The sequence below is a fragment of the Onychostoma macrolepis genome, chromosome 07 (assembly GCF_012432095.1).
Source record: "Onychostoma macrolepis isolate SWU-2019 chromosome 07, ASM1243209v1, whole genome shotgun sequence".
NCBI lineage: Eukaryota > Metazoa > Chordata > Actinopteri > Cypriniformes > Cyprinidae > Onychostoma > Onychostoma macrolepis.
The window spans coordinates 46,923,017-46,938,656 of record NC_081161.1 but is presented as its reverse complement, the minus strand read 5'-3'; the positions used below and the strand labels follow the sequence as shown (position 1 = coordinate 46,938,656).

General features: G+C 38.4%; 1 protein-coding gene across 1 annotated transcript in view; it reads left to right on the top strand.

The window, feature by feature from the left end:
* Positions 1–2,647, top strand: part of LOC131544600 (putative C-type lectin domain family 20 member A) — a 35,235-nt gene extending 32,588 nt beyond the window's left edge. Inside the window, exon 5 of the mRNA XM_058782940.1 lies at positions 1,445–2,647. Coding sequence (XP_058638923.1) covers positions 1,445–1,582 — 138 coding nt within the window. The 3' untranslated portion in view covers positions 1,583–2,647. The remainder of the gene's footprint in view (positions 1–1,444) is intronic.
* The last annotated feature ends 12,993 nt before the right edge of the window (positions 2,648–15,640 follow it).

The following is a 15,640-nucleotide window of genomic DNA, read 5'->3' as shown; positions in this document are numbered from 1 at the left end:
CCTCTCCTCTCTTCCTCCAGACTCTGGGACCCTGATTTCCAAAGGAAATGCAAAATTTACTTTCATCAGAGAACATAACTTTGGACCACTCAGCAGCAGTCCAGTCCTTTTTGTCTTTAGCCCAGGCGAGACGCTTCTGACGCTGTCTGTTGTTCAAGAGTGGCTTGACACAAGGAATGCGACAGCTGAAACCCATGTCTTGCATACATCTGTGCGTAGTGGTTCTTGAAGCACTGACTCCAGCTGCAGTCCACTCTTTGTGAATCTCCTCCACATTTTTGAATGGGTTTTGTTTCACAATCCTCTCCAGGGTGCGGTTATCCCTATTGCTTGTACACTTTTTTCTACCACATCTTTTCCTTCCCTTCGCCTCTCTATTAACGTGCTTGGACACAGAGCTCTGTGAACAGCCAGCCTCTTTTGCAATGACCTTTTGTGTCTTGCCCTCCTTGTGCAATGTGTCAATGGTCGTCTTTTGGACAACTGTCAAGTCAGCAGTCTTCCCCATGATTGTGTAGCCTACAGAACTAGATAATTTAAAGGCCTTTGCAGGTGTTTTGAGTTAATTAGCTGATTGGAGTGTGGCACCAGGTGTCTTCAATATTGAACCTTTTCACAATATTCTAATTTTCTGAGATACTGAATTTGGGATTTTCCTTAGTTGTCAGTTATAATCATCAAAATGAAAAGAAATAAACATTTGAAATATATCAGTCTGTGTGTAATGAATGAATATAATATACAAGTTTCACTTTTTGAATGGAATTAGTGGAAATGTGGAAATGACAAATGAGTCATTGAGTAATGCTCTAGAACCATCTGGTGGCTGTAGTTGAAATTGCATGTTTTTTTTTACATGTTTAAGTAGATGGAAACAATTCCCCATTAAACCATGGCACATTGGCCATGTTAACTTCCTGAAATGTGGGTCTTAGAAATGTGGGTCTTTTTTTTTTTTTTTTACGTGAACTTTACTTTCTATAAAAACCTATTTTAAAAAAATATTTTTTAAAATGTATATACATTTTTAAAAAATACCATCCTCCCAATACTACGGTGGCCGAGAGAGCTCAACGCGCTGCAACTTTAGAAAACACATGCAAATAGAAAAAGCATCAGCAAATCAAGAAAACATCTTCATCAGTTTGACAGCAGATGGTGCAAATGCTCGCAACACAAACAAATAAAGAAACGCGTTTCTTTATTTGGTTGTGCTGTGAGTATTTGCAGTGTGTTTCTTTATTTGGTTGTGTTGTGAGCATTTGTAGGTGTGTGTGTGAGTCAGTCAGTCAGTCTTCATGTATAGACAAAACACAATGCTTTTGCCCATTTCTGCTCTTTTTGTATTTATAAAGTAAGAGATGTTAATTCTGAGCTGAAATGCCTCAAACTTGTTTGCGTGAGATTCATTCACAGAGTAATCGAAGGCTGTTTCTGTGTTTAGTTGAAGCAGACGCTGAGCGATCAGGACGTCACAATGATGTGGAGGACGCAACCCAACGGGAAAGTCTTCCAGAAGAAGAGGACTGGACAAAAACGTAGTGAAGCGAACACTACTCTTGTTTGTCCTTCTTTGGGATGAACGTTATCTAAAATCAATGCAATTTATTCTTAGTTACAGCTATCTGAATTATTACATTAGATTAACAATTTATAGTAATTTCTCAAAAATAGTTACATATATTCATTTTGCATTTATTCATTTAGTTGACATATGTATGCCTAAATATGAGCTAACAAACGGTAGTATGTAGGGATACACAATATTAGATTATTGCTGATATCCGATATGCCGATATTTTTCACATAATTTTGGTTGATAGCCGATGCTGATACTGATATATATTTCCCATTGTTTTGAAACACCAAGTCTCTCCTGTGTGGAAATTATAAAAGCATTGTTTTTAATTTTGGTCATTTTTGAGCAAAAACTTGACATAAACATTGAAACTAAATTTCAAGTCAATCAGATCATCACACGCTGAGATATGAGTCTCCATGTGTTCACACTGTCTGGCGGCCATTTTGAAAGCTGTCTAAAAACTTTCACCAAAAGAGGAGCCCCTTAATTGTGCATTTTTTAGATGTTTAAGCCTTTATTTTAGATAAATTTCACTGTAAAATTTACTGTAAAATTAAGAGATTAATGTTCAGACTTTTGTATATTATAACCTGGAACTTGGATGTGGGAAATACTTACATTAGATCCAAAAGATAGTTTTAGCAACACAGCGCAGATGCTACAGAACACAGTTAGCTGACTAGCTGTATAAGATTGTGTGCTACGCTAATATATTACTTCACAGGCATTACTGGCTTGTACTTTTACATCCATAATATTATAAATTTGCAGTTTATTGCTGGTCTGTGGTTTTACCGTGCTTTTATTTTTAAAGAAGGGTTAGGGTTAAAAAAGAAGGAGCCATTAGAAGCCTGTCGTATCTGTCCAAAAAAAAAAAAAGCAAATAGGCTAGAATACACTACACGACTTTTAAAATGTGAACCGATTTTTAAAACACTAGGCTTCAAACACTTACCTACTTTGTAAATAGTTTGTTTTTTGAATGTGTGTTACTTCGCTGAATGTGGACTAGTCTAAATGTTGCAATGTGCTTAAATGATACTTCACTATGAATATATAACTTATTAAATTGTATGCCTTGTTGCTTGATTTTAGTGTTCTGTTTTTTAGTGATTGACTGTACCTTCAAATAATTTCTTTTTTTTTTTCCAATTATTCTTTAAAAAGGTTCTTTAAAATAAACAAGATTTTTTTTTTTATAAAACATGAGGGGGTTAGGTAAAGTGCCCTTGCGGTCCGGTGCCCCCGGTCTGCGATTTCTGCCGAGGGTAGAGGTGTTTGATATGACGATTTTTGATTGTGGACGATCTGCTTTTCTGAAGAAATATCGTAGTATTGTGCTACAGCACACATTCTATCAGCAGCAGTTCTGGCGCAGCCATATCAATATACTGTACTGTACAACGTGACATACATTAACTCAGCGGTAGAGTTACTCTCACTGGATACTGCACTTATTCATAATCACAAAAGTACATTATTTGCATCTGCTTCCTTGTTAAACGTTTCATTCACGTAGTGCTCAGACGTGCTTTTTTCTGAGTACATACACCCAAAGCGCGCACACGAAAATACCCGTCAAATAGTGCCTGATTATTGAACTAAGTTATCTGTTGTGCTAATACTGTCAAAACACACAGTGTTTATGTATAGACTCAGTTGGTTATGTCTAAAATAAAAGTAAACATGCTGCCGACAGTAATTAAAGGGATAGGTCACCCTAAAATTATATTTCTGTCATTATTTACTCACTCACATGTTGTCCCAAACCTGTTTTAATTTATTTCTTGTGCTGAATACAAAAGAAGATATTTTGGAGAATATGGGTAACCAAACAGTTGCTGGTCCACATTGACACACTGAAAAAATACTACGGAAGTCAGTGTGGACCAGCAACTGTTTGGTTTTCCACATTCTTCAAAATAGCATTTATGTTTAGCAGAAGAATGAAACTCATTGAGGTTTAAAACAACTTTTGAGTGAGTAAATTGTGGTATAAAAATAACGCTTTTTATTTTTGGGTGAATTATTCCTTTAATGTTAATTAAACACCAAACAACAAAATCACTCACTACTCTTGACTGAAAAACTTTAATACAGTTGCTTTATTTTTATATTTGTTCATTCAATTTCTTGAATGCTCCTGCTAAATACACCTATTGTAGCCTACCTGAAAATAAAACACTGTTTATTTTATTTGTATATTGTGTGTATTTGTAATGTGTATATTTGTTCTCATTTTTTAATAACAAAGATAAAATAATGACAAAGATTTTTATCTTCACCCACTTTGGCCTAAATATCCACCATACTTTTTAAAATATTTTGTTACCTTAAAAGGCTGTCTTTATGATAGGGAAATTAGTTTGGCTGTAATGCTCAAATAGCTTGCAAAATAGAAAAACCAACATGACAAAGAATCGTGATAAAATCGTGAATCGTGATATTTTGAAAAAAAAAAAAATTGTGACATGATATTTTTGCCATATCACCCACCCCTAGCCCAGGGGGACCAAACCCATCACCCAGCCATGATTGTGCCCTTGTAACACCATTTCGACCCTGCCCCTCCGGAGGTCTGTGCACGCCACTGACAGTGTGGCCCTTAAATTTTTATACTTTGCTAATGTCATTCAAACCACTATGTTTTCCAATTTGCCAGCAAGACGTTTTTGTAAGGAAGTGAAAATCATTTAAAATATATTGCAATTTAGTATGATCATATATTCTTATTTGTATTTTAATAAGTACAGGTCAGAATAAGTATATTTTTTTCATTTTTACATAAATATATGTGTTATTCTGAATGACGATTTGCCAAAAAGAGAGATAACATTCCTATTGTTCCCATAACCGAAATATTTTTAGTATCGTGTCATTAAAATCATAATCATAATTGTTACGGAGCCGACGAGACGTGAGGCATACGGATCCAAGTGCAAGCTTTATTAGAAACGTAGTCAAACATAGGCAGGGTCAAACATTAGTAAACGGATCAATTGAGGACAAGACACAAGAGTATTCTGAGAGCATGCGTGGGTCGACGATCGGCAAACAATGTCCAAAGGGCTTGGCAATAGGGGTAATCCGAGTACACGAGCAATAATCCAAACAGGGGCAAACAGAGTCCGACAGGCAAGACGAAGGGGTAATCCAAAAACACAAGAGCAATAATCCAAACACGGGTAAACAGGCTAGGCAAGACTAAGAAACTAGGAAAGGCTCTGTAAGGTAGCTATCAGCAATGACTGTGATAAACGCTAAACAATACTCGGCAGTGAGGGGGAGAAAGTCCATGGCTTAAGTAAGGCGTGCAAATGGGAATCAGCTGTGTGTGAGCAGTTCAATCAGCTGTGTGTGGGTCGTCAGTGCAATGGATAATGGGAACTGTAGTCCGGAGGTGACGTGCAACAGTTTGTGTAGTATGAGAGTCAATATGATGGAAGGGTGACCTCTGATGGCAATCAGACGGAAGGCCACGAACCGGATTCGTAACAATAATTTCCTGATGCTCCCCTGCCATGCTTGCTTAGCCTGTCACTTTGTTTCTGACTTGCTCTGCCTCAAATATGCATGTTTGCAGCCACATTTATTAATACTTTCTGTTTGCAAACATAAATGACATTATCAGGATGAGTATTTGGGGTGGAGAATCCCCTCAGTGATCTCTCTTGAACTACTCCCAGAAATATTGGCAAGCTATTATTCCAACAATTACAATCCTCAATACCCTTCTCTGTCCTGGCTAAAGGCATGTTCACAGATTTTAAAAATAAATAAATAAAAAATGGTCCCACTTTATATTAGATAGCCTTAACTACTATGTACTTACATTTAAATAAAAAATTCGGTACAATGCACGTATTGTGTACATACATGTTTTTACATTGTACTTATATTTTAAAAAAAATACCTATATGTAATTACATTTATAATTACACTGTTGACCCATCCCTTACACCTTAACCCACCCTTAAACCTACCCATACCATCAAACCTGCCCCTAACCTTACCCATATACTGCCTCAATAGCTGCAATAGTGTTTTGAAATACAATATGAACACAATAAGTACATTGTACTTATTTTTTGATGTAAGTATAATAGTAGTTAAGGCCACCTAATATAAAGTGTGACCAAAAAAACTTATTTATAAAAGAATAGCAGATTCCACAGCACAACTAACAATAACTGCACAGAGAAACAATATTGTTGGAATCTGTTTTATGTTGTTGGATATTGTTGGATTTTTATTTTTTTTTTCCAGCTGATGAATGATAAAAGCACTGACAGCCAATTAGAATTAATTCAACTTTAAAGAGCTAGAGCATTTAAAGTGGCAGACAACAAATCTGCAAAAAAGACATGCTTAGAATGAACAATGCTATTGTTCATCGGTGTGGAGGCTAACACAGTTACTGTTATAGTTATTTTATAGTTATTGTTCTTGGTGTGAACGGGCTTTAAGAGTGCCACCCAAACTACTGGGTCCACACTTAGTTTATCAGCTTTTTAGCTTTTTACAGTGTCTAGTGACTCACCCAAGTTCATGGGTGTCTATAATTAATCAATAATCAAATTAAACAATACCAAAATGCATCAAAATGTTAATAATTATTAAGTTTAACACACATTTCTCTGTAATATAAATAAGATGCTAGACTTATTATTTATACAGTGATACTGTCATTCAGTGTAATGGATGACACTGTGGTGTAACAGATCATTTGCATTACACTGAATGACAAAACTTCTACATCAGCTAATATTTCAGGCAATCAAATGGCCACCTATTTCAAACAGTGAACTTGACCAGTAAAGTTGATCACAATTATTCATAACAAACTTTTATTAGAAAAAAATCACTGAATCATTTCACTGAATGACGTGTGTTTTTGTAACCTGTTACCACACCATGAAAAAGTGAAATTATCAAGTATTTAAGAGCAATAAACTCACTTTTCTGCAGCACCACATGGTGCCATTTAATGATGTCACGAATGACTATCAGTTTTTTTTTTATATGATTTCAGAATAACTTCTTATTCCTGTTATACTGAATGATCTCAGATTAACTGCCTTTTCTGGACAAAAGTCCCCTGTCCATATAAATACTTAAAAAATATAAAAATAAGACATAGTCCTTTTAATATAACACAGCCTATATATACTTGAAAATGCCAAGACAACAAATATATTTTTTAACTTGGTGTTGTATATGTTTATTTAAAGATGTATTGGTAATATCAAAGTCCGGACCATTATGTTGAATGACAATTTTATACTTTGGAACATTATTTCCCCCATATTTTGACCTTTTATTGTCATAAAAGTTATTTTATATATGAAAGTAGACAACTTACTTGCATTTAAGGTGTTTTTTATGCATTTAAAATTACTTTAATTTAATTAAAATTACCCATCATTCTCTATTTTTTAAGCAGTAGTTTCTGCTGCACAGCAAATACATCAAATAACCCAGCCTACTGTGAAAAATTTCCATCCTGACCTTCATAAGGACACTTTATTCAAAGACAAGACAAATCCTCTCCAATCGAGCCAAAGCAGGTGAGATAGGGACATCAGTTAATAAGTCAATCCAAAACACACTGAAAAAAACCTACATTATTCTGATAAACTACATTATTTGTAATGTTTATCTGATGATACAACACATATTTTTAGTATCTACAGATACACATTATATATAGCTGAACATACAGGTGCATCTCAAATTAGAATGTCGTGGAAAAGTTAATTTATTTCAGTAATTAAACTCAAATTGTGAAACTCGTGTATTAAATAAATTCAATGCACACAGACTGAAGTAGTTTAAGTCTTTGGTTCTTTTAATTGTGATGATTTTGGCTCACATTTAACAAAAACTCACCATCTCAACAAATTAGAATATGGTGACATGCCAATCAGCTAATCAACTCAAAAACCTGCAAAAGTTTCCTGAGCCTTCAAAATGGTCTCTCAGTTTGGTTCACTAGCCTACACAATCATGGGGAAGACTGCTGATCTGACAGTTGTCCAGAAGACAATCATTGACACTCTTCACAAGGAGGGTAAGCCACAAACATTCATTGCCAAAGAAGCTGGCTGTTCACAGAGTGCTGTATCCAAGCATGTTAACAGAAAGTTGAGTGGAAGGAAAAAGTGTGGAAGAAAAAGTTGCACAACCAACCGAGAGAACCGCAGCCTTATGAGGATTGTCAAGCAAAATCGATTCAAGAATTTGTGTGAACTTCACAAGGAATGGACTGAGGCGGGGGTCAAGGCATCAAGAGCCACCACACACAGATGTGTCGAGGAATTTGGCTACAGTTGTCGTATTCCTCTTGTTAAGCCACTCCTGAACCACAGACAACGTCAGAGGCGTCTTACCTGGGCTAAGGAGAAGAAGAACTGGACTGTTGCCCAGTGGTCCAAAGTCCTCTTTTCAGATGAGAGCAAGTTTTGTATTTCATTTGGAAACCAAGGTCCTAGAGTCTGGAGGAAGGGTGGAGAAGCTCATAGCCCAAGTTGCCTGAAGTCCAGTGTTAAGTTTCCACAGTCTGTGATGATTTGGGGTGCAATGTCATCTGCTGGTGTTGGTCCATTGTGTTTTTTTTTTTTTGAAAACCAAAGTAACTGCACCCGTTTACCAAGAAAGTTTGGAGCACTTCATGCTTCCTTCTGCTGACCAGCTTTTTAAAGATGCTGATTTCATTTTCCAGCAAGATTTGGCACCTGCCCACACTGCCAAAAGCACCAAAAGTTAGTTAAATGACCATGGTGTTGGTGTGCTTGACTGGCCAGCAAACTCACCAGACCTGAACCCCATAGAGAATCTATGGGGTATTGTCAAGAGGAAAATGAGAAACAAGAGACCAAAAAATGCAGATGAGCTGAAGGCCACTGTCAAAGAAACCTTGGGCTTCCAGACCACCTCAGCAGTGCCACAAACTGATCACCTCCATGCCACGCCGAATTGAGGCAGTAATTAAAGCAAAAGGAGCCCCTACCAAGTATTGAGTACATATACAGTAAATGAACACACTTTCCAGAAGGCCAACAATTCACTAAAAATGTTTTTTTTATTGGTCTTATGAAGTATTCTAATTTGTTGAGATAGTGAATTGGTGGGTTTTTGTTAGATGAAAATCATTCCAAAATCATCACAATTAAAAGAACCAAAGACTTAAACTACTTCAGTCTGTGTGCATTGAATTTATTTAATATATGAGTTTTACAATTTGAGTTGAATTACTGAAATAAATGAACTTTTCCATGACATTCTAATTCATTGAGATGCACCTGTATGTATATAGACTAACAATACAGAACATTTTTTGCTGATCTTTAAGTTTAAATTGGTACACACCAAGCCGACGCCGACAAACTAGTGGCAACGAAATCAGACAGCGGGGTCAGCTCACGTCGGCAGCGTCTGGGTCCAAAGTTGCCCTGACACACCAAGCCGACACTCGACACCTGACGGCCAGGTAGCACGTCTGTTCTGCGCCTTTCTCGTGCACTGGTTCGCCAGCTGAACAGCCAATCAGAATGATCAGATGGCCCGACAGACCGACGAGCCCCGACACCGATTCAACATCTCGAATCGGCCGAAAAAAAAGCGGACGAGGACCAACTTCAGCCAACGGTGCGGAACACACTGAGAAAACTTAATCTGCCGACGAACAAAAACTGCCTGATGGCCGACCGTCGACTTGGTGTGTAGCGGGCTTTACATTTCTGTAGCTAAATCACTAGACCATGGCCCCTAAAGGTGAGACTCTTCACTTGCCTCAAGAGACTCAAGAGGGTAACAATTTGATTATGAAACAATTCTTGATGCATGACGACATGTTTTTCTCCAATTATTTATGAATAATTACTATATTAATAAACACAATGCAGATCTTTTTGTTGCCTTTGTTATTAAAAAATAAGAACTTAGGTCCTCCTGCACGTTTGCGCATTGGGCCACAACATCCCTCCAGCAACCCTGATCAGCTACAGTTGCCTCCACATCTTCCCACTTGATGTTAATGCTCTGCAGATCTTTCTTGAATTATGGGATGCACGATATTTAATGGACAGATGATAAATTATCAACCGATATGGGTGAAAATGACATCATTTTTATTGCTCCGATAAATAAATGAAATCCAATAACTAGATCCGATAAAGTACGCTTGCTGGTAAATCAATCAATCAGTCTGACTTATCTGAGAGTCATCCACTTTCTGAGTGCAAGTGACTGCAGCTTTAAACTGCAGTGGCTCTCAGCTTGTGTCGCGCTCATTACGTCATCATTTGTGAACATGTCTTCGCCGGTCTGGTCTCTGTGGCAGGTGAGGACAATACCATTGCTATCTGCAACGCATGTTGAGCAAGGATTCCAAGAGGAGGAAAAAAGGCGTCAAGTTTTAAAACAACAAATCGTATATCTCACTTGAAAGGTCGTCATCGTGGCAAAGCTGTATTAAAAGATATAATTAGGGACTTTAAGCAGCCTCCACTGCTGGAACGGCAACGGCATTCCAACGTCATATTGTGCGTTCGCGACTGCTACTTCGTGGCGTTCTACTGTAACCGTCTACTAGCAGAGAACAGCTGCTTTACCGTAATCGTTACAATGTGACAGTTTATGTAGTTAAATGTTGTGTTTTATGGTATATACAATTTAATTCCATCAGTATACAATTCTACCATTAGTCTTTCATTTAAACTGTGTTGATTATGTTTTAAACTTAAGCTAATTTTAATGATTGTTTTCGTTTGTACAAAGATACGTCTGCTGTTACCAACAGCACCTCAGGTAGCACTGAGACTAGAGATATGTGAAGAGAACAATGGCCTAAACATCCTCCTCATAATCCATCATTTGTATTTAAATAAATGACTGAATGCCGCGGTGCGCCGTCTTGTTTAGGTTGCTTAATGATTTTTATGTTCTTGGCTACGGCGGTGTAACAGCTTACGTCCAGTCAACGTAGCCATTCCATTCGCAGCTGTTGCTTAAAGTCCCTATATAACTTCCTCATCCTCATGCACTAAAAAGATTGAATAGATGCATTTCTTCATGCATTAAATATTTGAATATAAATTTGTTGTTGAGTTGTTAATTGCAGATAAACCATAGTTCTGTCATAGTTCTGTTAAACCATTTCTGTTACTAAGTATTGTGGTGCCTTACACAAAAAATAAAAACATTTGAAGAGTCAGGACTGATGTTTGCTATTATAGTTAGGCCAGAGCTACTAAAATATCAGTTTCATCAGTGCATCTTAGATTTTGTATTCTCCTGTGTGCACAAACTGCAGATTATATGAAAATTCTAATATAAAAAGTGAACTTATCGGTTATCGGTATCGGCCATGAGAAAGACTTAATTATCGGTTAAAATTTTTCATATCGTGCATCCATAGTATCAATGTGTAACAAAGTCAATGGGTAGGAAGGAAGAGGACGAGGTCGGCTAGGCTGAAACTGGGGTTTTTATTTAGTTTTTTAAACAACAGAAAGTCGCGCTCTCAGCGCTCAACATAATCGTGCATCCGCACGGAAACAGTCCTGCTCTCCTGAGCACACGTCACACTCGCACAATCCCCAGATCGCAGCCTCCAGTCCACAGCAGGTCTCTCTTCCCTCTCTGACGTTCCCAGGTGTCTTTTATACGGTCTCCCCACGCCACTTACTGGAATAAGACACAGGTGTTTGTCATTTGCACTTGACCCACTTACTCACCGCTGGTCTCCCAGCTCTCTCTCCTGCTGCAGACCTCGCTGAGCCACGCCGTCCGGCCTGCAATAAAAACGAGCTGTGCCCAGCCGATCAAGCAATTCGTCGATTCGCGGCATTGGATACGCGTCGAACTTCGACACAGCATTTACTTTGCGGTAATCCACACAGAACCGGACCGAGCCGTCCGTCTTAGGAACTAAGACTATCGGGCTCGCCCAATCACTGTTGGATTCTTCTATCACTCCCATTTCGAGCATTGCCTCTAATTCCATCTGAACCACCTTTTTCTTGTGTTTAGGTAACCGATACGGCCGACTGCGTACTACTACGCCTGGCTCGGTCTCGATATGATGCTGAATGAGATCTGTTCGACCAGGTAGGGGCGAGAACACATCAGCAAATTCTGCTTGCAACCTGGCCACGTCAGTGAGCTGGGAGGGCGAGAGATGATCTCCTCCCGGGGCCAGAGCGAGAGATTGCGTTTTGAGGCTCACTTCTGGCCCGAGATCATCCTCTCCACTCACCACCGTCACCAGCATCACTGACTCCGCCTCGCTCCATTTTTTTAGGAGGTTGAGGTGATAGATTTGATGTGCCCCACTCCTATCTGTTCGTACCACCTCATAATCGAGATCTCCCACTTGCCGTGTGACCTCGAACGGTCCTTGCCACTTCGCAAGTAATTTGGAACTCGAAGTTGGGAGTAATACAAGCACTTTATCTCCCTGTGAAAATTTCCGCAAATTGGTTCCCCTGTTATATAGCCGGCTTTGTCTGTCCTGGGCCTGCAACAAATTCTCCCTGGATAGCCGCCCCAGCGTGTGGAGTTTTGTTCTCAGGTCCAGTACATACTGAATTTCATTTTTACTTTGAGAAGGCCCGTCCTCCCAAGTTTCTCTCAGGACATCAAGAACCCCTCGGGGCTGACGTCCATAAAGAAGCTCGAAGGGGGAAAACCCCGTGGAGGCTTGCGGGACCTCCCGCACAGCGAACAAGAGGGGTTCCAACCACCTGTCCCAATTTTTGGCGTCTTCGTGAACGAACTTCCGAATCATGGTTTTTAATGTGCGATTAAATCGTTCCACCAGTCCGTCCGTTTGTGGGTGATAGACGCTGGTGCGAATCTATTTAATGCCCAACAATTCGTATAGTTCGCGTAACGTACGTGACATAAACGCCGTGCCTTGATCAGTGAGGATACTCGGGAGATTAAGCGAAACAGCGCGTCCGCAACACTCTTGGCAGAAATGCTGCGGAGCGGAAAGCATTTCTGCGGCGCATCCGGGACCCGGATCATTGTTCCCACCTCCATCACCGGACACCTGTCAATAAAATGCCCCGGGTCACCGCAACGCCAACAGGCCGGCCCAGACCTCCCCGCCGCCCTAGTGGCAGGAAGTGGGTTAAGTGAGTGGCGTGTATTGCAGTCTTTGGGGGGCAATGATTGACCATACATAACACATGACCAGCAAGTTGTAGTTGCCATTCTGTGACAATATCTTGTCATTTTCGCAAGACTGATCACCGAAGGATCTCATTTGTACTACGGTTGCGATATGTGAGTTGCAGGACTTTGCAAAGACAGCGCTGCTGGAACACATTGAGCCTATGAGCAATCTTCACAGTCATCTTCCATGTCTCACTGGCATATATGATAATGAGCAGCGGCTGGGATAATAATTGTATTGAACAGCTGGATTTTCAGCTTGAGGTTAATCACTGCTGATGACCAGATTGGGCGCATTTTCTGAAGGACTCCAGAGGCTTTGCCGATTTTGTAGTTGACGTCTGGTTCAGTGTTGCAGTGGCTGCCAAGAAAGGTAAATTTCTCAACATATTTTATGTTCTGATCACTGATAGTGATAGATGCATCTAGTCTGGTGCTGTCAATTGGGTCAATACCGGACTACCGATAAGCTTCAGGACAAACGATACTGTTATCGATACTTGCGTTGTTTCATCTCCATATACTTAAACAGCAGCTTCTAATTTGTCACTAACATTTGTCATTTTCCTTCACTGAATGATGTGGCCGTCGTTTGCTCGACGTGTGTGTGATATCCATGCGCGTGTGCAGTGTTTGCGAGCAATCAGTCATCACAGCAAGAGTGTAACGTTAAAAAGTAAACAGTTGAGAGAGAAACGGATGCATGCAGCTCTTAAAGGTATAGTACTAAACATGCTGCCGATTGTAATTAAAGGGATAGTTCACCCAAAAATTTTAATTATGTCCTTATTTACTCACTGTCATGTTGTACCAAATTAAAATCTTTCTTGTGCTGAAGAGAAAAGAATATATTTTGAAGAATGTGGGTAACCATACAGTTGGTGGTCCCCACTGACTTTGATATTAGGAAAAAAAAAATGGAAGTCACTGGGGAACAGCAAATGTTTGGTTTCCCACATTCTTCAAAATAACCTATGTTCAACAGAAGAAAGAATTCAGGTTTTTAAAAAAACTTGAGAGTGAGTAAATTATGACAATTTTCATTTTTGGGTAATTTAATGTTAATAATGGGTAATTTAATGTTAATAAAATAAAACACAAAGAGAAAAATAACTCACTGCTCTCACATTATATCTTTTTGCATCAAATAGTATCAATAACATTATCAATAAGTACCGTTATTGATAACCAGTATCAGTATCGGTATCAGTAAAATGTAAATGATACACATCCCTATTCTGTTCTCTAAATTTCCAGGAGAAGGGCCAAGCACACGCCTAATAGCATTTGCATAGGAAAATAACTGTTGAAGAGTCAAAAAATGCATTAAATTTGGCAAGATCTGAAAACATACTCTACTAATCACAAACACATAATATTTACACAAATTAAACCTGACCTGGAAACTAACACATTTCTAATGTTTTGCATATCTGAACATCATTAAAAATGTGGCTCTGACCAAAGTGTGTGATTTTATCCAATTTAATGCAAGAACTGGTCAAGTGTAAATGCAATACAAGTCAGTTTGAACAGAAGTGTCTTTCAAATTTATACATGGGCAATTCCATCGATACGGACGTGACATTCACAGTCAAAACCTGATATATAAATTCTCACAGAATGTATTCATTACCAATATAATGAACGATCTCTTTATATTTTTCTAAACCCCTGACAATAGAGTCCAGACATCAGAAAAATATTCATCTATAAACATGTTTTATATTTTAGATTTAGGAAATACACATGCATTACAGACGTGACAGAAAAATACCCAAGTTTTTGGGAGACAACATATTTTGTAGAATTTCTGTGATTTACAATGCACAAACCAGAAGCAACAATGTCTGCATAATGGAGAAAGGTTGACTTTTCACAAAACATAAAATATAAATTTTGTTTACATTTTCGTTTTTGTGTTTCAGATGAAAAATCAATGTTACGGACGTGACCGTTCCGAAAGCAGAATTTATCCGACTATGGAAATGTGCATAAAATGCTTTAAAAACTTTAACGGAGACGTCTAGAGGGTATTTAATAGGGCTGCCCCCCACTAAAGATTTTTCTAGTTAACCAGTAGTCGTTCAATTAAGCCATTATTCAGCTCACATGTTTATATTAAATTATATAATCCATACCCGCGCTCAAGCACACACATAAACTTTGGCACAAAGCACAGGCAAAAGTAGCCTAATGATTTTGAAAAAGGAGACATTTTAATTTTTTATTAATAGTTGTCGGCTGCAAAGATGAAATCCGCGGTGCTGACTCTCATCTCCATGGACGTGCCTTTAGAGAGAAATGCAACCTTCATACAGATTACATAGCCAGGGAGTATTTTATTTAACTTTGAATAAGTTTGGTCCAAAGTAGACATTTCAAGCTTTCTGTAGATGCATTTCGCATGTGCGGCACCTCAATTTTAAATTATTTCATTATCAGGAAAAAATACATTGTGATCGCACGGGCGCCTCCCTGTCATGCCACACATTAATACTTTTCCACACAAACACTTGAATGTGAATAAAGCAAATTTATAGGCCTATTAGGATAATGCTAGAGTAGGCTATAGGATCCGCATTAAATCTTCAGCAGTCTACATCCGAGACAGATGCAGTTATGACCTGTAAATTGAAAGTTATTTGACTATTTAAAATGATCTAACGGGCTGATGCTGCTCCAATTTGTTGTTGTTCAAGATTAAACAGATGTCACCCATAAACTTGTTTTAATGACTCGCTTATCCATTAAACAATTAAGATACAAAACAGGTTGAGCTAAATATGCTGAATATATAGCTAATATTGAACAAATATTTATAAAATGTTATAGACTGCGAATAAGTTTGCAGTTTCACATTTCTGCATAAAGTGA